We start from the raw sequence: 24,109 nt of genomic DNA on the forward strand, positions 1-24,109 counted from the left end.
ATCCTCGTTTCTCACCGTTTACAAATGCTAAAATCAGCATCGTATGCGAATGCTTTCGTGGGCTCCGGCGTCTTTGGCCCAATCCCAATTCTATTTTCTACCCCTTCGCCTACCCCTCGCCCCTACCCCTCGCCCCTTCAAACGTAGGGGTAGGCGAAGGGCTAAGAATGTCACCCCTTCGAATTGGGACAGCACTTCACACTCACGAACGTAATAAGTCCGCGCCGTCAGTTGTTACGTAACCAAAAGCGACAGCTTTAGCCAGAAGTAAACAAACATGACCGGTGCTGTGGTGTTCGCGCTGTCCTGGGCTATTCGGATATTTTTAGAAATATCTGCGTCGAATCGACGGAGTGCCATCAGGCGAAGGCGTCTTCGACATGTGGGAGCATTGCTGGATCTTGTTACGGTATGTAGAATGATAAATTAATTTAAATAACGTGTGTGAGTGAGCAGCTGGTAGCTTCCAGAGCCGGCGTGTGAATATGATTGTGTGTGTGTGTGTTTGAAAGTGCTTCTAACTGTACATTTGTGATATCGTGTAATATAGAAACAATTTGCTTGTCTCGTTGGATTTGCTGATTTATTGACTGGAGTAATATCCTAACCTGGCTAACCTAGCTGAAAGCATAAGCTAACGTTTAGCCTTTGTTACTCGCCTCGTTCCGTTTGGAATAAACAATGCGTTTTTGAAGCGGTTTTCTTTGTACCAGGTTCAGATTTGATGACTTAAATAAATGCACTGCATTGTGTGTGCTATCAATGTGTTGGTTTGGGAGGATGAAAGCCTGATCTTTCCATGTTTTTCTTTCCAGCAGACGGGTCGTCCTACAAATTATTGCCCATTGGACCACAACACGTACCCCAATTTTTTTGTTATCCCTTGTATAATAAATCTCTTCATAGCAATATCCGTTCCAGTCGTTCATATGATGTTGATGTGATAATCATGCTCACAAACCTTTTGTCCTTAATTTCTTTTATTAGGCTCAAATTACAGACTGGTAAGGCAGCTTGTTTTCAGAAATAACAGCTTAAAGTGTCTGCTGTAAAGTGTCTGCTGCAAATATGGACAATATACAGTATGAATATAAACAGTATGAATATAAACGGGCAACAGTGCAATCATCGAGAACGAGATGACTGGAGCAGGAACAGTGAAGGTGCATGGCACATCGGAGGTGCTGGGCTCAGTGATGTTCTGGGGGAACAAGACATGACATTATAGCATGTACTTTCATCCATTGTAAAAAATTTAAAAAAGGTGTTTCAGAATGCGGTAGTGGTGGCTGTGTGTACAATAGGTGCATGGCGCATCAACTCACCGTAAAGTTTGTCTATCATGCGCTCAAACAGAGCTAAAAAGCGCTCCGTTTTCTGCTCGTGGCGCTTCTGCTCCTTCAGGCTCTCCTGTATCAGGTAATCCATTATGGGATTGGACTTCCTACTTCTTTTTGGGGATGGGGATGACTTTAGAAACAGATCTTCGTTTTCGGCGCTAAACCTGATCAGGCTCTTTGTGCTTGAGTCCCTGTGAATCAGTCACGTATATGAATACTTGTGATAATAGGTAGCGAAATGACGCTCATGTCACTCAAAAGGAACTTCTCTATGGTTAACCAACTACATTGCTTGTAAATACTCATGTTACAATTTAAAAAAACAACTCTTTCGCAGCACCTTCACATGGATTGACCAATTACTCCATGTAAAATAGCGACTTTTCCCATGTGCGTTCATAGCAGAAAACAACTACACATTGCCACCATGTTAAACTCACACAATACACCAGTTATCACAACCTAAAACGATTAAAACAGTTAAATTATGGCAAAAAGATAGAAGAACTTACATTTGTGTGGTGCTCTTGCTTCTGCCATTTTTAAAAAGACTCACGATCTCCCGGTAGTCGCGTTGTACTCTGGGAAATATATCATACCCCTTCAAACGGAGTCTGCCTGGCCGAAGCCCTCCGTTTCAAAGGCTACAACGGAGGGGTAGGGTTAAGGGGAAGGGCTTTGGAAGAGTATTGGGACAACACTACCCCTTCACGTGAACGCGCAAAACGGAGGGGAAGGGGTAAGGGGTAGGGCCAAGGGGTGAATTGGGATTGGGCCTTTGAATCCTTCCACCTATGAAGTCGTATTCCAGTATTTTAATGTAAATGGACAGTGCATCCGCGATAGAAACGATATAGAAACAGATTAGTATAAATGGCACCTAAGTCTGCAAAGTCTGGCTTCAGAAGAGGAATCTGGCCCAACCAGGAAAACACAAAGAGCGGCTCCGAATACCATGTATGGCTAACACTCAGGCGCCGAAGGACTGGCAACCTGCTCCTCTTACCCTGCTGCTGCTGATTCTTGATGAGACGCAGGTGTGAGCAATAATCTCCAGACCCCCCTCCATGTTGGCTCCAGGACTCCCCCTAGTGGAGAAAACAAAAACCCAAACCCCAGCTTCCTAAGAGAGAAACAGGAAAAATGCTCTTTCGGTTTGTAGTACGAGCCCTACATTACCACAAATCTCGAATGTTAGAGTACTCATAGCAGATATACCGTACATCTGTTGTAAGCAGGAGAGACGTAAAAGAAAAAACAAAAGGCTGCAGCTTTTTCCTGGAATACTGAAGTCTACGTTTTGAACCACTTGTATATTCATGCATATTCATCAGACATTCATCTCAAATGACATGAAGTATGTCTTCACCCAGTTCCTCTGTCCATATCTGTTTAAGTCCTGTGGGACTCAGCTGAACTTTAGAATGAAGAACTGAAAAAATAAGTCAGGTCAGTATTTCTAACAAAATCATGAAATTGTTCATATGGAATGGAAACCTCTTTCAGCTGAGTAAATGAAATGAGACTTCATCTGATATATATTTATTCCTAAACAGCATCCTCCAGGCCTGGTACATGGGCTGATTTTCAAAGATCTGGGCATCCATATGTGCTTTTGGAATTTAGTGTCTAACTTTATCTGCCTCCATATATTTAAGGTGTTATCTATTAAAAAACTGTTGCAGAAGTATGATTTGTTCACTGTAGCAGAGCTATTGATCAGAGCAAGTTGGGAGGTCATCTTATAAAACAGTCATTCTTCACAAAGCCAAGATGGACAGGAATGTTTTCCACCATAAAATGATAGACAGATGAGCAGACCTCTTTGGTTTGCAAATTCAAATACATATGAGGATCTTTAGGCTACGTGCCCACGACAACGCTCTGAAGCATAAACGCAGATGTCCGTTTTTTTCCTCCACAATTTATCTGCGTTCTCACGAGCGTCTTGAGGGTGGATATCTGTCTATCCATGGGAACAGGGAAAACGTATAAAACTCATAAAACTCGCAGTTTGCCGATGTAGTATGCACGCCCCGGACGTAGGTGGCAGTAGCAACAATACCTTTGGTATTGTTATATGAGTTATATTGTTACATATTGATAAATATGAGAAATGCCTGTTTTGTGGCTACTTCCTCCGCGTCAGTTGGAAGAAAATGGCGAAGCGCGGCGGCAACAACAGTACGCCTTCAAACTTTGTTTGGACAGATGATGAGGTCCAGTTGCTCCTGAACACGACACTGAAATACAAAGCAAGGAAGGCAGTGGATAATGTGGATTGGGAGAGTGTCCAAAATAAATATAGTGAGATATGGGAGTCGTTCATGGAGAACTACCTACTTAACGTGTGCAAAAAACGCACTTCTGCGTTTTGAACTGTTCCTATGGCGACGAAAGGTTGGAAAGTTTTCAAGATCTCCACTCTCGAGGGCGTTTGTGTTTTCTCCGTTTTGAACTCCTAAAAACGCCGTCGCCGTGTGCAAGATAGGCACATCTGTCGAAATGTTCTGCGTTTATCTGTCGTTACCGTTGTCGTGGGCACGTAGCCTTAGTGGCAGAAATGCCCAAATAGGAAGAGAACCTTCTCTCTGCCCACTTTCAAATCCCTCCAAAAATTTGGCGTTAGTCAACTTTTATCCAGGTTGTTGGATCCATAGAAGTCACCAGAAGAATTAGAGCCATAAGAGGAGGAATTGATGTTTCTGGATTTAAAATTATTAAAAGAATGTCATTGGCATACAGGGAAATTTTATGCTTGATGCCATTTATATGCCATTTATTCTTAGGCAAAGCCCTGGAACAAGTTGTATACCAACAGCTTACTGACTCTCTCCTGTCTAACAAAGCTTTTTTTTTTAACAAGGTATTTTTATTTAGTTTTACAAATTATAGTTTACAATTTACCATAGGTCCAACAGGAGACACAGGAAAAGGAAAAAAAAAAAAAATGAACCGAAAATCCCATCCACCCCCCACAAATACCAGACTCAATATAAAAATAAAAAAAAACATATATATATATATATATATATACACACAGTATATACACATATCCATCCATCATCTTCCGCTTCTCAGCTTAAGCAGAGAACACATATATATATATAATAATAATAATGATGATGACTGAGGACAACAGCAGAGGTTTACAGTACTATATTGTCTGCCTCCATATCTTCGACAAACAATAAGAAAGGCTGCCAAATGTTATAAAATTTTCTAGTAGACCCTTATTGTGTATCTGATCTTCTCCAACTTGATATGGTACGTGATTTCCCTAATCTGTATGTTGGAGGTGCTGGGTCTTTCCATTTCAATAATATCAGTCTTCTAGCTAGCAGAGAAAAGAAAGCCACCATTATTCTTTCCCACAACTCAAGACGGGAGTCTATCTGGGTTACACCATAAAGTGCAATGAATGGAGACGTTGCAAGCCTTTTCGCAAAGATCTTAGAAAAGGTCTCAAAGATGGGCTGCTAGAAAGTGCAAAGCTTTGGACATGTTCAAAACGTGTAAGAGCGTGGCTGGATCTCGCCCACATCTATCACAAGTGGGGTCTATGTCAGCATTGATCCTAGAGAGTCTAACTTTAGACCAGTGCAGACGGTGTGCAATTTTAAACTGAATGACAGCATGTCTAAGACAAATGGAAGATGAAAAAATTCCGTGTATTATTTTGTGCCAGGTGTCGTCTGTGATTTGCTCATTTAGATCTGTCTCCCATTTATTTTTGAGGAGGTCCAAAGGCATCAAGTTCTGAGAAAACAGTATTTCGTATATTGTGCTAATAGTTCGTTTTCTGACTAGTTTACAATCAAAAATTTAGTCCAACAGGCCAGTTGGAGGACGTAAGGGAGAGCATTTAAAGTTTGAGAATACAAAATTCCGAAGCTGCAGGTATCGATAAAAATGTGATTTGGGAATGTGATATTTTTGTACCGACTGTTCAAAGAAGGCAAAGCTGCCATCAATATACAGGTTGGACAGTGCTACCATACCTCTTCTGGACCACATATCAAAGTCCCCATCTATCAACGATGGAACAAACATATGATTCATTGCAATTAGTGCAGCCTGAAATAAATCCGTAAGTGCAAAGGACCTTGTAAATTGGTTCCAGATCTTGATTGAGTGCAAAACAACCGGGTTAGAGGTAAAGTTAGAAATGGGCTGCGTAAATGGCAACCTAGAACACAGCAAGGCTTTTAAAGAAGTGGAATTTACAGATGCCCCCTCCTGACTTAGCCACCCAGTGTCCGTGCCGCCATTACTGTCACCCATCCAATATAACAATACATGAATGTTAACCGCCCAATAGTAATACAAGAAATTAGGGAGTGCCATCCCTCCCATTGAGCGAGGTCTCTGAAGAACAGTTCTTTTTATCTGGGGTGGGTTTTTTTGTTCCAAATAAAACTTGATATCTGATTATTTAATTTGGTAAAAAAAAGACTTAGTTAAAAAGATGAGAAGCTGCTGAAATATATATAAAAACTTGGGCAGTATATTAATTTTTATTGTAATAATTCTTCCACCCAGAGCGAGAGGCAGGGGATCCCATCGTTCGATATCCTGATTTAGGTTTGATAACGGTAAGATAAGATCATAAGATCTTTATGTTTATCTGTAATCCATATGCCGAGATATTTGAATTTTTTGGGGCTAATTTTAAAGGGGAGTGAATTTAAGGATGTCTCATCGTTACTAGTACCAACAGGCATCAGCTCACTTTTTTGAACATTGACCCTGTCGCCGGATAATTTGCCAAATTCTGTTAGTAAGACCATTAGCTTAGGAAGACTCGAAAGGGGTTGTGATGTATATAGTAGCATGTCATCCACATAAAGCGAGACTTTGTGCTCCTCCCCTGCTCGTTGAATTCCTCTGATATCAGTATTTTGCCTCAGAGCTAGAGCTAGGAGTTCCATTGCAACTGCAAAAAGAAGCGGTGACATGGGGGATCCCTGTCTTGTGCCACGTTTAAGCTTGAAAAAAAGGGGAAAATTATTATTAGTACGAACAGCAGCCACTGGAGAAGCATATAAATGTCTGATCCATGATATGAATTTATTGCCAAATCCAAACCTCCCCAGTGTGCTGAAAAGATAGCCCCACTCCACCCGGTCGAACGCCTTTTCAGCATCAAGTGAGAGGACGAACTCTGGCACACCAGGTGGAGAGGGACTATAGAGGATATTAAAAACAAAAAGCTTAAAAATTAGCTCTTTAAGAGAGCTGTTAAATCCTATTTCAGATGAATGTCTTATTTCAAACACTGTGCTCTTCCTGGATTTATTTTGGACATTTTATTTTTTCTTATCTCATCACTGCGATTTTTGCATTGTAAAGCTGTTTCCATACTTTGGTGTCTCTCCCAATCATATGCATGTTAAAATAGATGGATGAATTAATAATTATTGCTCGAGTACAAAACTAAACCCCCATTATCATTATTATCATTATAAACTCAGGCCAATGATCACTCAGAGTCTGTTTGGACTTTTTCTCACTCTCAGGGCTGAATGAGAGAAAAAGGAAGCAGGTTTGAGAAGAGATACTCTTAGGGTGTGAGCATTTATGACAAAGAGAACATAAACCTAAATTGGGAATATTATGGCTCAAAAAGCATTTGAAGCTTTTCATTATTCATTATTCATTATTTCCTGTGATGCTGCTGCACAGCTGATCTTTAGTTAGAAACCTCAGGCCTCAGGCCAAGCCTCCAACTCTGTTGATTTTTTCTTTTTCTCTTATAGGTCTCTTATTAGTGCGTTGACGCTGAAAAAAATTATTAACTTCTGTCAATGAACTTTGGGATCAAATATATCATAAACTTTTTCCTTCTGTATTATGCATGTGCTTGATTCTTAGGCTCTCGTTTGTTTTGAAAACATTTTGAACACACACACTCAGCCTCAGTGGAGCAAACTCACACACTCTTTTTTCTGCATTTCTCCAGTCCAGTTTACAAATGTATCTGTCCCTCGTTTTTCTTCTAACCTCGGGACCATTTTCTGCCATCTTTCCAAAGTGTCAACAAGCACCGACCCCAACGAGCCGGGTTTACATTTTTTCCAGTCGTCAATCAATTTCTGTGACATATTCAAAAGTTATACACGTGTCCTTCAGAGTGAATGAAATGGCGTAATGCCCGAATTCGGAGCCGGTCAAGAAACTTCTATGCAGAACCTATGCGTTCTGTGCGCTTGATCGCTGGTGGTCCACCCACTCCACTCATTCGTTTTATTTCAACACTCTGGGTCACCCACTAAATACTGTTCCCCCTTTTTATCTATACCAATGCCCCCATTTTGAAACAGAACCACTTGAGATCTGCATGATATGAGCAGTAAAATATCAATCAAGCAGGAACCACCCACATTTTCAAGGAAAACAAAAAATTAAAAATTAAAAAACTCTTTCCCTGTGTCCTTACAGTATAAATTTGCTCAGTCAACCCAACTAATTTAGGGGATTATAGACGCATCGTAGCCCGGAGTCTTCAATCCTTTGTCCCAACACCCGTCAGGGGAGAAGACCTTCCGTCCCGGAATCCACCTAATTTTATTTAACTAGTCGACCCAACTAAATTATGGGATTTAATAACTACTTCATCCATGGAGCTCTTCGTGCACGGAAACCTCTCAATTTTGAAGACAAGTTCCCCGAATGGGATATTCATTTATAAGATGAATTTATCTTGTCTTTTTTTTGTTAAAATTCACTTGTCAGGACACTTATTCACTTTCCCTGCGTGAGACTATGTGTTTATACTTGACGTGTTACCATTCAATGCAAATATCAGACAGTAAATTCACACTTGGATTTACCATGATCAGAGGACTCCTTAATTCAGACAACTTCATTTAGGTTGACCAATATGCAGAAATTTCACATTTAGTCGTACAAAAGGTTTTCTGCTCACCTTTAGTTCTGGCGCCTCAAATTGTCTGAAAAAAAGTTGTCCTCCCGATCACCTCCAGCCGTCCTCCCTCGCACGGGGGTCTATGAGTCAGCCAACGGTCGTCACGGCACCATTTTGTTAGATTCGGTTCTTTAATTGGAAGCTCAAGAACGGACCGGAGTAATTCAAGTGAAAATAAAGTGTTTATTGGTCGTCACACGTCAAAGCATATCAGCGCTGGGCTCAGTGGAACAGAGCTCCCGCAGGAAGTCCGTCAGGCTGAGCCTCGACTTCCGGTTATCATTTGCATTTATAGCCTCATAGATTGGACTCACATTCGACCGAGTATGATTGGACATGAGTAGGTTCAACATGCTTCGTCATATTCTCTGGATCAGCCAAAACAATGTGTGTGTGTGTGTGTGTGTGTGTGTGTGTATCTGCCCTTGCTTTCCCAATTGTTTTGTCTTCCCATTCCTGGATCACTTTAGGTCATCATGGAAAAGTACTGAGACTATTTCATTTATAATGTCTAAGAACAAAGCCAATTTTTACAGGCGTCTGACATTGAAAAAGAGGAGTGATTCTTAATAAAAACCTGTTTGTCAGGAAGGAAGAACACCCTCCAATCGGCATGCCAGAACCTTGGCAAGGATTTTTGCATCCGTGTTAAGGAGAAAGATCGGGTGGAATGAATTGCACTCCAAAGGGGTTTTCCCTTTTTTGAGAATTACAGAGATTACTGCTTGGCGCATGGTCGGAGGTGTAAGGTCTTAAGTGAAAGTGATTCTTCAAAAACTGACATTAGTAAAGGGGCAAGTTGCTCTGAGAATGTTTTGATGGAATCTGTCGGATATCCGTCTGGCCCTGGGAACTTGCCACTTTGCATAGATCTGATTGCAGATATTATTTCCAGGGCGGAGAAGTCTTTCTCCAATGAATCAGCTATGTTTGGGTCTACGGATGGAACATGTAGGGATCTTAAAAAGTCCTCCAGCACGGAGGATGTAGTTGTACATTCTGTTACGACCCAGCTCAGCCAGGGGGGGAAGGAGAAGTAACATTAAAGAAAATAAAAATACCCAGATGTTTTAAGGTGAAATAGTTGAGTGTTTATTTTAACAATCCACAAGTCAAACGAGAAGGGTCTCAAAACAGTACCCCAAATAAAACTCCAAAACAAATAATTACATCTTTAAAAAAAGAGGTAATTCAAAACTCTAAACAAAACCAAAACTGAGCCCAAACAAAAAACAAACCAAGAGGCTTCAAAGCCAGTTTTGTCAAAAATGACCAAAAACCAAAACACAGGACTCTTCTAAAACAACCAAGTTCTAGTAACCTTCAGAACATAAAAACAAACAAAGCCACAACAGCACAAGCTAATAACCTCTTAACACACACTGTCCCGTGAACGGGACGCTGACGCCATTTTGTTTACAAATTTTTAACGAAATTGATGTCATACGGCATGTACACAAACATATAATTGTAATGCCGCATACCGTTTGAAAGCTGAAACCGTCAGCTATCGTTTGAGCCCAACCACGAAGAACAACACTCTCCACAGCACTAACAGTAGTGTGATCTTCTCTGTATGTGACGCCATGGTATTTGCAACTGAAAACAGCAATGCAATTGACACTTCAGGCATAAACCTGGAAGTGTTACCTTTCCAATGGTACCAAGTACATGCATGTATCTACAACCATGTGGGATCTCTGCTACTTTCAAGTTAGGTATGCCAATTTCGCAAATGAAGTTTGAAAAAGGGGGTGTGTTCTAAAGGGATAAAGCAACACCCAGCAAAGAGGCAAGCTGTTCTCACAAGGGAACCACAGCCGCGCCTTCTGGTAGGAAGAGGAGGTTTAAATAGGGAGGCCTCTTCAGTGATTGGTCAGAGCAGGAGTAGGCCTCAACCAGGAGTCGAGCTGCATCCAGTTCCCTCAGTGGAGGCAGCAGTCAGGAACCTACACGGGAAAAATAAACATACAAGGCCACTGGCCGTAACACCTCCCCTCCTAAAACCTAAACCAAAGGGTTAGGTAACAAACAATTCCTTTATTCACCAAATTAAATTAAATCTATACTCTAGACAAAGCATCGGCCAAGAAGTTGACTGCACCCCGTTTGTGTTTAATGCTAAGATGATAATCTTGCACTAATAATGCCCAACGCATAAGCCTTTGATTATGGTTGTACATCCGCGATAAGAAAACAAGGGGGTTATGGTCAATGTACACTGTAATCGGTACAGGACTAGATCCTAGGTATACCTCAAAGTACTGAAGGGCCAAAAGTAAAGCCAGGGTCTCTTTCTCAATGATGGAGTAATTTAGTTGACTTTTGTTAAATTTACGGGAGAAGTAACAGACAGGATGATCAGCTCCGTCTTCAGCTTCCTGTAATAAAACAGCTCCAGCTCCCACAGCACTAGCATCTACTTCAAGTTTAAATGCCTTAGTCATATCTGGAGGAGAAAGGACAGGAGCATGAGACAAAAGAGATTTTATATTTTCAAATGCATGTTGGCATTCGGGAGTCCATTCAAAACTTACTTTTGGGCTCAGCAGGGAAGTAAGAGGATGAGCTATGGTTGAAAAGTTTCTACAGAAGTTTCGGTAATAACTAGCCATGCCCAGAAAACGGCGAAGGGCTTTTCTAGTGTTAGGGACTGGAAACTCTGAGATGGCTGTTATTTTGGCTTCCACAGGACGTACTTGCCCGTGACCAACTTCTCTACCCAAGTAAGTGACAGTTGCTTTTCCAAAGTCACACTTGGCTAGATTTAAGGTAAGAGATGCCTCGGCAAGTCTGGTGAATACCTGTTTTAAGACGCTCATGTGTTCTTCCCACGTAGAAGTAAACACAATGAGATCATCAAGATATGCATTGCAGTTTGGCAACCCGGACAAAACTGTGTTAACCAAACGTTGAAAGGTGGCCGGTGCATTACACATCCCAAAAGCCATGACTGTATATTGCAAGAATTGGTCTGGTGTTACAAATGCAGAAATCTCTGATGCATGGTCAGTAAGTGGGACCTGCCAGTATCCCTTTAATAGGTCCAGTTTACTTACAAATTGGGCAGTGCCAATGGTATCAACACAATCCTCTATTCGAGGAAGTGGATATGAGTCAATAACTGTAACAGAATTGACTTTTCGGAAATCTGTTATGAATCGAGGAGAACCATCAGACTTAGTCTCTAAAAGACACGGGGAACTCCAAGGGCTGTTACTTTGTTTAGCAAAACCATATTTTAGCATGTAGTCTGTCTCATTTTTCATTATAGTCCTTTTGACTGGATTGATTCGGTAAGGGTGTTGTTTTTTTGGCTTGGCACCAGCAACATCAATATCATGCTTCAGGACTGAGGTCTGTGTAGGTACATCCTTAAACAGTCCTGAAAATTGATTGACTAAGGAAATAATGTCATTCCTTTGTTTCTCTGCGAGATGTGAAAGCCGGTTAGGCAGCACCTTTAACATGTCAGAGTTTGGTAGTCGTGGACTTTGGTATGAAATGGGACGTAATGTCAAACCATCTTCTTTAGTGGATTCAGCACAATTTGTTACAATCAGTGCTGAGGAACCGATGGAAGGTAGTGATTGATCCGTTTGAAATTCATGGGTAATATTTGGTTCTCGAGTACAGTAAGGCTTCAACATATTTATGTGACAGATTCGAGTCTTCCTCCTCCGTTCAGGAGTACTGATTACATGTCATCTTCGATGACATAATCCAAAATGTTCTCCTGGGGAGAAACATTTTCTTCCAGGAGTTTCTCTTTGAGGATTTTAAGAGGACTACGGAGTGTATGACCAAATACCAACTCTGCTGGACTAAATCCTAGGGATTCATTAGTGGATTCTCGAGCTGCAAATAAGACAAAAGGTATGCCTTCATCCCAGTCCTTTTCAGCTTCAGCACAATATTTTCGTAACATAGATTTTAATGTCTGATGCCAACGCTCTAAAGCTCCTTGTGATTCAGGATGGTATGCACTTGAAACTATGTGCTGCATGTTCAATTCTTTAATAACTTGTTTGAAAAGTTTTGATTGAAAGTTTGTGCCTTGATCAGATTGAATTGTTCGTGGGAAACCAAAAGTGGAGAAAAACTTGATCATTGCTTTTACTACTGAACTGGAATTAATCTTACGTAGAGGGATGGCTTCAGGGTAACGAGTTGAGGCACACATCAAGGTAAGCAAAAACTGATTGCCAGACTTTGTGCGAGGGAGTGGACCAACACAGTCCATTATGATTCGTTCAAAAGGCTCTCCAACCACAGGTATAGGATGGAGAGGAGCAGGAGGAATGACTTGATTTGGCTTACCAGTTATCTGACAGGTATGACAACTACGGCAGTATTGGCTTACACCGGTTTTTAAACCTGGCCAGTAAAAATGTTTTAGAATTAGCTGATAAGTTTTTGTTACTCCCAAATGTCCTGACCAGCTTCCTTCATGAGCCAAGGCCAAAATGTGGTTACGGTAAACTGATGGAATTACAATCTGATGTACCACATTCCAGTCAGCGTCAGGGAGAACAACAGGACACCATTTTCACATTAGTACTCCATCATCAACATAAAATGCCACTGGCTCAACTCTAGCTCTGTCAGCACTTACCACATTGGAGAAACAGTGTTGAAGGGTTGGATCTGTCTTCTGGGCTGTACAAAGCTGAGAACGTGTGATAGGGAAAAAATGATCGGCAGCTGTCTGAAGCACCTCTGGATCCCTTACAGGAGGGGCCGCAGGCACTTGTACATTGTCATGTGGTTTTCCTTCATCTGAAAAGAGTGGCATAAGTATACTGTCAGACAAGTCAACATCTGTTTTTGAGGTTTGCTTTAACTTTTGAGCTCGAGTGAGCACACAAGAAGTAGTAACATTGGACTGTACGGGCTCTTCCTTCTTAAGAGGGCAGGGAACATCTAATATTTCCAGTGCTGGAGTTACCTTACCACCAGCAATATCATTACCTAGTAGAAAGGAAATGCCTTTAATTGGCAAAGCAGGACAAACAGCAACAGGAAAAGTGCCAGAAACCAGCTTTGAGTGCAACTGTACTAAATGTACAGGATGAGGGACATAACCCATTTCAACTCCTTGCAGTACAACACTGTATCCACAAGATAGATCAGAGAAAGGTAAAGAGACAGCTAAAATAACCGGTTGTGAACTTCCGGTATCACGTAAAATGCGGACTGGATGCTGATCTGCAGTCATTCCAGGAAGTGAAACTAACCCATCAAGCAAGAAGGGCTCGAAGCAAGGATCAGGAGTGCAGTCAAGTTCAGTCCTTTCTAGAACAGGCGGTTTACTCTTTATTAAACCCACACCCTTTGGTTTGGTTTGTGAGAAACGTTGTTCCTTTCGTTTTAAAGCTAAACAATTAGCAATCATATGACCTGTTTTGTGACAATAGAAACATTCTTTGTCATCCTTTGTATGAGGTAACCTGGGTTTTTCAGTACTTGTTTTAATAAGCAGACTTCTTGGAAACACAGACTGAAAGGTAGACTTATGTGTAAGAACATATTCATCTGCTAATACAGCAGCAGAGGAAAGCGAGTCTACTTTTTGTTCATTTAGATGAACAACAACACGCTCAGGTAGACAATTTTTGAACTCCTCTAATAAAATGAGTTCTCTTAGAGAGTTTAAATTTGTCACCTTACTAGACGCGCACCATCTGTCAAAGAGACTTCCCTTCTCCCGGGCAAACTCTATATAGGTCTGTGTAGGGCTTTTCTTAAAAGACCTAAATTTTTGCCGGTAAGCCTCTGGAACTAGTTCATAGGCTTTCAAAATGGCAGCTTTAACTACCTCATACTTAAGGGTGTCTGCAAGAGGAAGGGCGGCCACAACCTCTTGAGCTTTACCATGGATTTTACACTGTAAAAGTAGTGACCAAACTTCAGGTGGCCACTGCAAAGCTTGCGCTATCCGCTCAAAAGCAGAGAAGAATCAATTTCTGTCTCTCGAAATTCAGGTACTAGAGCCACATATTTAGTAACATCAAAGGATCTAATTGAAGAGGACCCACCAGAACCATTAGCAGGATTCACCGTGGTGGTATGAACTCGAGACCTCACCTGAGATTCAAGCTCTAGCTGTCGAAGCTTTATAGCCTTTTCGGCTTCTATTTCCAGCCGTTTGACTTCAAGCTGATATTGCCTGAGTTGTGCTCTCTCCTCGGCCTCCATTTGCAGTCTGGCGAGACGAACCTTCAAACGAGCTTCAACCTTGGAATTAGCAGATCCAGTGGAAGCGGAGATGGGAACAAACCGAGGAAGTGTGTGCCCACCAGCCTCTGCGTCCCTCTCTGGCGTTAGCTCTTGAGGTTTTCCTTGTGCAATTTTGCCAGAGGGGCCAGGAGTTGTTAACTCTTCTGGAGGCACAGTAACAGCTGTCAGCGCTGAAGAAACATTAATCTCAGATGGCAAGGTCAATACATTTAACTCAATGAGTTTGCACACAATTAGATCCTTTAATTCTTTCTTAACAAGCTGCATAGGGAAAGAAATAGAAAAGTGGCTAGCAATTAGGGCTAAGTCAGCTTTATGACAACAAGCAAGTTGATCAAGAGAAGGATGTTCCAAAAAGTGGTCAATATCAATTCAATTCAATTCAATTCATTTTTATTTATATAGCGCCAAATACAACAAATGTCATCTCAAGGCACTTAGATAGTAAGTCCAATTCAAGCCAATTGGAATTCAATTAATTAATAATAATCATAATTCATAAAATAATCCAATTTGTTCATATAGAGCCAATTCAAAAACAATTTCCTAGCTAAGAAAACCAACAGATTGCACTGAAAACTTTTTGTTTTTCGGTCCAATCTCCCGGCCTGAGCGTGCCTGAGGCGACTGTGGAGAGAAACGACTCCCTTTTAACAGGAAGAAACCTCTGGCAGAACCAGACTCAGGAAGGGTGGCCATCCGCCTCGACCAGCTGGGGTTTGAGAAGACAGAAAGGGGGGGAGGGGGGGAGGGCCGCAGCGGCGGCGGCACTGTAACACCATTCAAAGGATATCTGTTGGAACAGGGAAACACGAGTTAATGACCACAATAATATCACATATACATAAAGAGAGTAAAGTGAGGAAAGGTGTGACAGATGAGGCCCCCCAGCAGTCTAGGCCTATAGCAGCTTAACTATGGGATGTTTCAGGATTACCTGAGCCATCCCTATTCAAGGTAAACACAAGAAACTTGTGCTAACGAAAAAATAAATAATAAAATAAAGGACCAGACTCAGTAAGTAATTCCCTATACTCCCTATATAGATCTGCTCCTCACACCACAACAACCATCTTTTTACAGCCACAAGCTACCTCAGCCTCTCACCAACTGCACACCAGTCACAGCGGGGTGGGGATTCAAACCCTGGTTCGGGTAGGGGGTAATGAAAGTATAGAGGGTGCCAGAGGTGGAGGCAGAACAAGACACACTAGCAGATACACTATCAGATTCAACAGACCTAACTATAAGCTTTATAAAAAAGGAAAGTTTTAAGCCTGGTCTTAAAAGTGGAAAGGGTGTCTGCTTCCCGGACATTTACTGGCAGCTTATTCCACAATAGAGGGGCCTGATAACTGAAGGCTCTGCCTCCCATTCTACTTTTAGAAACTCTGGGAACCTCAAGTAAACCTGCATATCAAACTGAGACATTTTGAGAAAACAGCGCAAACCCTACAGAGGCACCACCAAAACACTAAACCAAACAATTTACACTGAACTAGTCACGGGATCGTATTAAAAATCCCGGACGAGCCCCCATTTAATGTTACGACCCAGCTCAGCCAGGGGGGAAGGAGAAGTAACATTAAAGAAAATAAAAATACCCAGATGTTTTAAGGTGAAATAGTTGAGTGTTTATTTTAACAATCCACAAGTCAAACGAGAAGGGTCTCAAAACAGTACCCCAAATAAAACTCCAAAACAAATAATTACATCTTAAAAAAAAGAGGTAATTCAAAACTCTAAACAAAACCAAAACTGAGCCCAAACAAAAAACAAACCAAGAGGCTTCAAAGCCAGTTTTGTCAAAAATGACCAAAAACCAAAACACAGGACTCTTCTAAAACAACCAAGTTCTAGTAACCTTCAGAACATAAAAACAAACAAAGCCACAACAACACAAGCTAATAAAGCAACACCTAGCAAAGAGGCAAGCTGTTCTCACAAAGGAACCACAGCCACGCCTTCTGGTAGGAAGAGGAGGTTTAAATAGGGAGGCCTCTTCAGTGATTGGTCAGAGCAGGAGTAGGCCTCAACCAGGAGTCGAGCTGCATCCAGTTCCCTCAGTGGAGGCAGCAGTCAGGAACCTACACGGGAAAAATAAACATACAAGGCCACTGGCCGTAACAATTCTGATGTGTATAATACTTGATAGAAATTCTGAAAACGAGTTAATTTTGAGGCTATCTGTGCACTTTGAACCTTGTTCATCATTGATTGCAGGTATAGTCTGATTGGCAGTTCTTTGTCGTAACTTATGTGCTAGAATGCGTCCAATTTTTTTCCCCATGTTCATAGCATCTGTGTCTAGATTTGGAGAGGAGATATTCAGCCTGTTGCATTGATAGGATATCAAATTTGGTCTGCAAAGACAGACGTTATATCAGCAGATGGTTGATGGCTGTATAACATATCTAATTCCAGTATTTGATCTGTTAGCTCTTTAAGGCGCACAGTATTTGTTTTCTTCTTATTTGCGCAATAAGAAATGATTTGGCCTCGAAGATGGGCTTTTAAAGATTCACATATGGTTGAATATGACATTCCTGGCGTTTGATTAGTATCAAGAAATTTTTTTATTTCAGATGAAATAAAGTTGGTAAAATACTCTTCTGATAAGAGAAGAGGATTGAGCGGTAGTTATTTTGTGTGTTAGGAATGCTGATTTTTGCGGTTAGCAGAACATGATCTGAAATGAGTAGAGCTTCATAATCACACTCAGTTACAGAAGATAGGAGCCTTTTATCCAGGAAAAAAGTATCTATGCGAGAATAGCTCTTATGCACTGGGGAGAAAAAGGAGTATGCTTCAGCAATGGGATTACGAAATCGCCATATATCCACTACGCCATATGTTTTAAGAAAAAGCTGGATTGTGTGTGCTGGTTTGGACAAGGACGTCTTTTTGGAGGAACTGCGATCTAAGGTGGGGGAAAGTACACAATATATATCGCCTCCAAGGATAAGATGGTCTGATGTTGTGTTTGGTAGATGAGAATTTTTCTTTAAAAAGAATTCTGGATCGTCCCAATGCGGTGCATAAATATTGGCCAGGATGACTGGAAATAAAAAAAGTTGCCCTGTCACAATAATGTAGCGGCCTGCAGAATCAGAGTCGACATTAGTCATTGTAAATGGTATATTCTTATCAATGAGGATGGCTGCCCCTCTAGTCTTTGTGTGGAAATTAGAATGATAAACTTGTCCTGACAATCCTCTTTTTATTCAGAACAGGTCTCATGTGCGCAAGTGCGTCTCCTGAAGAAATGCAATATCGGTTTTAAGTTGTTTTAAGTGTTTGAATACCTTTTTTCGCTTACTTGGATGATTAAGAGACTTCACATTCCAACTAACATAGTTCACTGATGAGAGTCTATCAAGCCCTCTGGTAGAATTTGGATCAGTCATAGCCAACTGGGTAAGACAAGTAGTGCACTTGAAATTCACACCTGGCTGAGCAAATAGAAAGGAAAAGAGACATACATAAAATAAATCCAAGTCTGGTATAATGCCCACCCTCCCCCACCCCACCTAGTGCCTAGAGAAACAAGGCGGACATGGTACCCCTCAAGAACAAATCCACACATTTGTGTTTGTGTTGGGGAGCTCTGTAGAGGATACTGCTTGGGCTCCCATCGAACGATTCATGAAAACCAATTCAGAGCATTGTTATTGCAGCATTATAATGTCTGCTATGTGTTCAAGTAAGAGAAAGGAAAGAGAAAAAAAAGGGCCATTTAACCCCACATCTTATGGAATAAATAGTTTAAAGGTGTTAGAATTAAACACTGTGGATTAGCCACATCATATAAAATTATATTTTGTATCAACATAAATACATTCAATCAGACAAACCTTTTCAGCATTGATAAAGAAAGGAGAGAGAGTAGGGGTTTTCCACTCTGTTCAGCATAAATTGGTGAAACTGGGACAGTCTCATGCTCCTCTGCAGGGATGATGTGGTTCCTCACGTAGGTCATAGCTTTTTCTGCATCGGTGAATTCCTTTTCTTCTCCGTTGTGTGTGATACGGAGACGGGCTGGAAACAGCATGCCAAACCGGACGTTCTGGCGGTTGTGGAGCAGCTTTCTGACCTCGGTGAATGCGGCTCTGGCTTTGGCCACTCTTGTAGTGTAATCCGGGAAGATAGCAACGGTATCCCTGTTGTACCGAAGTGGAGCACAGGTGCGCGCCCGGTTCAGCAGCTCAACACAGTCTTGAAAGTAGTGAAGTTTGGCTACTATCGCTTGTGGTTTCTCGCCGGGTTTTCTTGGAGCCAAACTTCTGTGTGAGCGATCAATGAGCACATCCTTGTCCAGCTGCAGCGCTTCTCGCAGCAATTGAGACCGATGTAAAAAATAAATTGAAAAGGCACTGCAAACTAAAGTGCATATGTATGCCTGGCATAAAACCAGTTTGGTCAGATTGGAAAAAAGGGCATATATTTTCAATTTTCAGTTCAAGTCAGTTTATTTATGAATTGCTTAGTCACAATAAATGTCATCTCAAGGCACTTTAAAAGCAATATAAACAAGTGCACTAAAGTCCACTTAGTCTGTAAAATCCAACCCAGTTATAAGCTTATTCAGTCCAGTTTATTGAAATCCCTTTAAAATCCAATTCACTATTACAAAATTCTGTCTAATTCATTATACTCGTATTCATATTTTGCCAGCTCATCAAGAGTTGCCTTGCTAAAGAAACCAGTACAATGCATTAAATCTTAATCTTTATTCAATCCCCCCTCCTCAGCATGCACAGGCCGTGGGCAGTCAAGAGCAAGAACTCCCCTTAAACTGGAAGAGTCCCCCAGCAGGTCTTCAGGAGATCTTCATGATATACCCAGTTCTTTACAAATCCAAGCTATGAAGTTGACAGAGTTGTCTGTAGACCTGTGTGAAGGCACAGATCTGCTCGAAGGATACAAAAACATTTTAGCAGCATTGAAAGTGCCCAAAAGCACAGTAGCCTTGATCGTTCAAAATGGAGGAGGATGAAGAAGTGGAACCACAAACAAACTTCTGCTCGGCCAGCCCAGCAGAGTACCTTGGTTTTGACCTTGCTTGAGTGACCAACAAGCCAACAGTCACTGAATGAGATCAATAGTTTATTTGTGGAAGTGGGAAAACTTTACAAATGGAGGGCCAGTGGTAATGCAGTGCTCCATCTCCTCCATCTTAGCTGTTCCTTGGACTACACTCAGATGTTGTCCCTGGAATCTGCCAGAGCCACTCTCCGAACTGGGGGTCACAGCTCCTAATGCACCCATGACCACTGGGAGCTTTGTGGATTTCACCTTCCACATCGGCCCCAGTTGTTCCTTCAGCCTCTGGCACTGAGCAGGCACCTCCTCACTGATGTTACTGTCAGTGGGCAGAGTGTTGTCCTCTGCTCTTTGCTGACCGCTATGATGTCTTGTTTGCTGTCCCACACTTTCTTGGCTTTTTGTTGTCAGATATATACTATATATACTGTACAGGCTCGGTGGCGTCGGTGTGCACAGTATGTAGACCTCTGCTACTGAGCAGAGATGTCTGTGTTGTCCTTCAGGACAGCCTTTTTTTTTACTTCTGTTAGGGTGTCTTGATGTTAGCTGCTTCCACTCTCTGCCAATGATACATTCCACGCAGGAGTCTCCTTGTTTAATTCTCAGTAGTTTGTGTTGTGGAGATGTGTGTGGCCTCAGCCCCAGGTTAAATTAAGATTAGACTCGAGTGGGTTTCAGATTGTTAAACTATAATATATTGTGCATGCTGGGAGTGTTTTTTTTCTATTGTGATATATTCTTTTACAGGGTCGGGCTACCATGCTGTACCATGGTACCGTCTTGTTTAGAAACATGTCGTTTATATCATCTGTGTACTGAAGTTCCCAAAAATAGCCTAAATAAGCAAAGCACTGTTGTCTCAATGTTCTCTCAACAGAAAACCCAACAAAGGCAAGTTCTCACTTTCCACACTAGGTCTGCTGTATTCTGTTTTCTATCGCACAGCTGTATAACAACAGATCAGCAAGAACTCATCAGCAGTCCAGCTTTGACTTTAGTGTTCCTTATTCCACCCGTTCCCGTGACCAGCTCAAATACCTGTAAACTGATCATCTAAGTCTGTGACTGAGTGTTTATGTAATCCTAAATACACATGATTCATTTCAGAACAGGGTTTTCCAGCTCTCAGTAAAGCCCCGTTTGAAGGTTGATTTCTTAAATGAGCCCTAACATAGAGACGGATCACCACACCTGAGGTCAGTGTAGAGCTGCCAATACGAGCAAATGCCATCAAACTTAAACAGCCTGCTGTTAGCCAGGAGACATGCTGACTTCACACAGAAAGAGTCAAATATTCAAACCAAAAGCAACCATTCTGAGAACTTCTCCACTGTGTTTCCTTAAAGCAAATCTGTGCAGTATAACAGGTAGGGGTGGGCGAAAAAATCGATTCATGTATGTATCGCGATTTTTTTTTTATGGGATGATTTTAAAAATCGATTTTTCTCCCCTGAATCGATTATATCACATCATATCCGTGTCCAGAAAAACGTCATCAATTCATCACATTAAGTTATGTTAAAATTAGCCCACATTTGTGCTGTGTGGACATTTCTCTTTTTGTCTCAGTTGAAATAAATGTCAGCTGCTGGACTGACTGACACAGACTGATGTGCGTTGTTTATGGGAACGACATTCATTCTAGAAGTGTTTGATTCAACTGGTTTGTTTTTTAAGGAGGAAGAAAATTGCAATTACTGATTATATCGAATCGCAATACTTGTAGAATCGCAATTATCAAGAATCGTGACCAAAGCACATCGTCCCACCCCTAATAACCGGCTGGTCCTTCCCCTGTGGCTGTGGCCCTGTGGCTGAGCGGGCCGTGAGAAGGATACAACATGGCTGCAGCAGAGAAGCACATCACCTTTGTTCTAAATTGTTTCTTTTTATGATGTCAGAAAAACTGACAACGCTGCATTTTATGCCAACTTTGAGTGGTGAAATATTTCTTTGTTGGTGCATACTGTACATTGTGGTGGAAGCTTTTCTTACCTTCTTATTACATCTGATGGGAAATGAAATAGAGAGCTTTCTTTTTCTGCCGGCCGGCCGGCCACGTGTTTATTTTCTTCTGCAGGAGAGGTAAGTCATGGTGGAGAAAGACCCCGGACAAAGGGAATCTAAGACCTATATACCTGAGGAAGGGGCGGGTTGGGGGTTGGGGTGTGTCTCACTTCTCTGAACATGAGGCAAATGGGGATGTGGATTGGAAAGCCTGTTGTGGGGGTTTCTGTCGCAGTTCTGAGAGACAGAATTGACCATAACAACACGGACAGTGCCACACTGCTGCTGGCGTCTGAGAACCACCAGGCTGCCCGTGTTAAAGTGTTGCGTGCCTTTTTTTTTTTAGGTACGTCTCCTGTCTGTGGCCACTCAGCACGGTGATCTGGAGAGTGTGTGTTACCTCCTAAAAGAAGCCCGTATCCCTGTGCCTCAGGAACCATCACACAGCAATCCAGCCATCCTGGCAGCACTCCATGGTGATGCCAGCGTGGTCAAAGAGCTGCTGGATTCCATACCTGGTAGGAGGAAAAGACTCCGTTCAACACTGATGTCATGGTGAATGGATCCCATTCACACTGTTTATTTAGCTGCTCATGCAGCTATAGCAAAAAGAATTTCAGTTTACTTGATGACACATTCAAAATTCAACTATTTGTTTTTACAGATCTCAAGATTTGATCATTGATTAAGGTTGCTAGTTACAGTTCCTAGTTGTAGTTCATTCCACTCCACTTCTAAAGCCTCTATATTGAACGGTTGTGTGATGGTGGAACTGTGTGGAGTCTGAGAAGATCTCCCTGATGTCATGGAGCTGTCATCAGGAGTATTCAGGCCTGGACAGAAAAGAATAGCTGCTGTTTCAGTACAACTGTTTTACTAAAGCCAGGCACACGTTATGTATTGCTCTTTAACCCACAGTAGAAAAAAATGCATGAAGAGAAAGCCTCTCTGATCAACACTGAAAGCGTGTGCTGGGTCTCTGCTTGTTAGCTCCGTGTCTGAGGAGGGAGCTGCTGAACTGCATGCTGGCCACGTCCTGCCAGCAGGGTCACCTGGACGTGGTCCGTCTGCTGGTCCATGGTTATGATGCTGACATCAAGGACTTTGCCATCCACAGTGATGAATTTGCTGTCATCAACGGGCTGCCGCTGTATGCTGCTGCTCAAGCAAGTACGGAGACGCACAGTAACACATTCCCAAGAGCAGATAATGTCTGCTCTCTCACTTTCCTCCCTTTGTATTCTCCTCATCTTTGAAAAGTTTCTATCGCTGCGGTCCCTTTGTTAAAGCTCCAAAGATTTGAAAGGCTACAGCATCCCTGAAAGGTTCTACAAAGGGCTTCACATGCTTTTCCCTCTTACAGACCCGCTACAGCACTTCAGAATCAGAATCAGAATCAGAATCAGAAAAGGTTTTATTGCCAAGTAATTGTACATCACAAGGAATTTGGCCTGGTCTATTTGGTGCCATAAGAACAAGACAAAAAAATATAATAATAATAGAATAAAGTAATAATAAATGTAAAAGAATTTTTTTTTTTAAAAATATGTGCAAAGTATTTGTAAGAAGAGTGCGTTAATGTAACACACTCTGTACTGACAGCGAGACAGAACGTTAATATAACGTTAATATATAAAGTGTCAGTGAGGATAAGGGGTCATGTCAGTGGGGGGGTACAGCGGGCCTTGTTGGTGAGGCCAACTGCAGAGGGGAAGAAGCTGTTCTTGTGGCGGGAGGTTTTGGTCCTGATGGACCGCAGCCTCCTGCCAGAGGGGAGTGCCTCAAAAAGTTTGTGTCCGGGGTGGGAGGGGTCGGCCACAATCTTGCCTGCACGCCTCAGCGTCCTGGAGGCGTACAGGTCCTGCAGAGATGGCAGATTGCAGCCGATCACCCTCTCCGCAGAGTGGATGACACGCTGCAGCCTGCCCTTGTCCTTGGCGGTGGCAGCAGCGTACCAGATGGTGATGGACGTTAGCTTCTCATATCTGTCTTCTATATACAGCATGCAGTCCTTTGTCTCTGCATGCACACACTTATGGTGTTGTTGCACACTTGATGTTGGAACAGCCCACCTGAGTAGACGGATTATGGTTCCCCATAGGTTACTGATACTAGAAGGTCGGTGTAAGTGCAGGAGGTTCTGTTTCACTTCTCCTCACCCCTTTAAGTGATAATGTCACAGATCAGTAGGACAATTCAGACAAAAGTTGTCTGGGCTGAGTTTTATTCCCAGTCTTACTGCCTAAAGCTGACTAAAAGAAAACAATCGAAGAAACTGGTTTTCAAAGTCAGGAACCAGGATTCAAAGTGCAGTGCTGCACTGCTCACCACCTACACACCAAACAGGGTGCTGTTTAAACTACTCATCAACACATGGTTGGCTATTTCTTTTTTTAACATTTTTTTTTTGGGCATTTTATGCCTTTAGGACAGTGTGAGAGAGACAGGAAGCAGGGGGCAGAGAGAGGGACGACATGCAGCAAAGGGCCGCTCGGTGCGGGACGCGAACCGGGGCGGCTGCTTAACCCACAACGCCACCGACTGCCCC

At 42.1% G+C, this 24,109-nt stretch overlaps 1 protein-coding gene across 2 annotated transcripts in view; it reads left to right on the forward strand.

The window, feature by feature from the left end:
• Window positions 1–24,109, forward strand: part of lrrk1 (leucine-rich repeat kinase 1) — a 116,843-nt gene that overhangs the window by 20,186 nt on the left and 72,548 nt on the right. For both annotated transcript variants that reach the window (XM_075460818.1, XM_075460912.1), the window contains exons 4-5: window positions 21,908–22,079; window positions 22,552–22,731. In XM_075460818.1, coding sequence (XP_075316933.1) covers window positions 21,908–22,079; window positions 22,552–22,731 — 352 coding nt within the window. The remainder of the gene's footprint in view (window positions 1–21,907; window positions 22,080–22,551; window positions 22,732–24,109) is intronic.

This window comes from Odontesthes bonariensis, chromosome 1 (genome assembly GCF_027942865.1).
Source record: "Odontesthes bonariensis isolate fOdoBon6 chromosome 1, fOdoBon6.hap1, whole genome shotgun sequence".
In the NCBI taxonomy this organism is placed as follows: Eukaryota; Metazoa; Chordata; class Actinopteri; order Atheriniformes; family Atherinopsidae; genus Odontesthes; species Odontesthes bonariensis.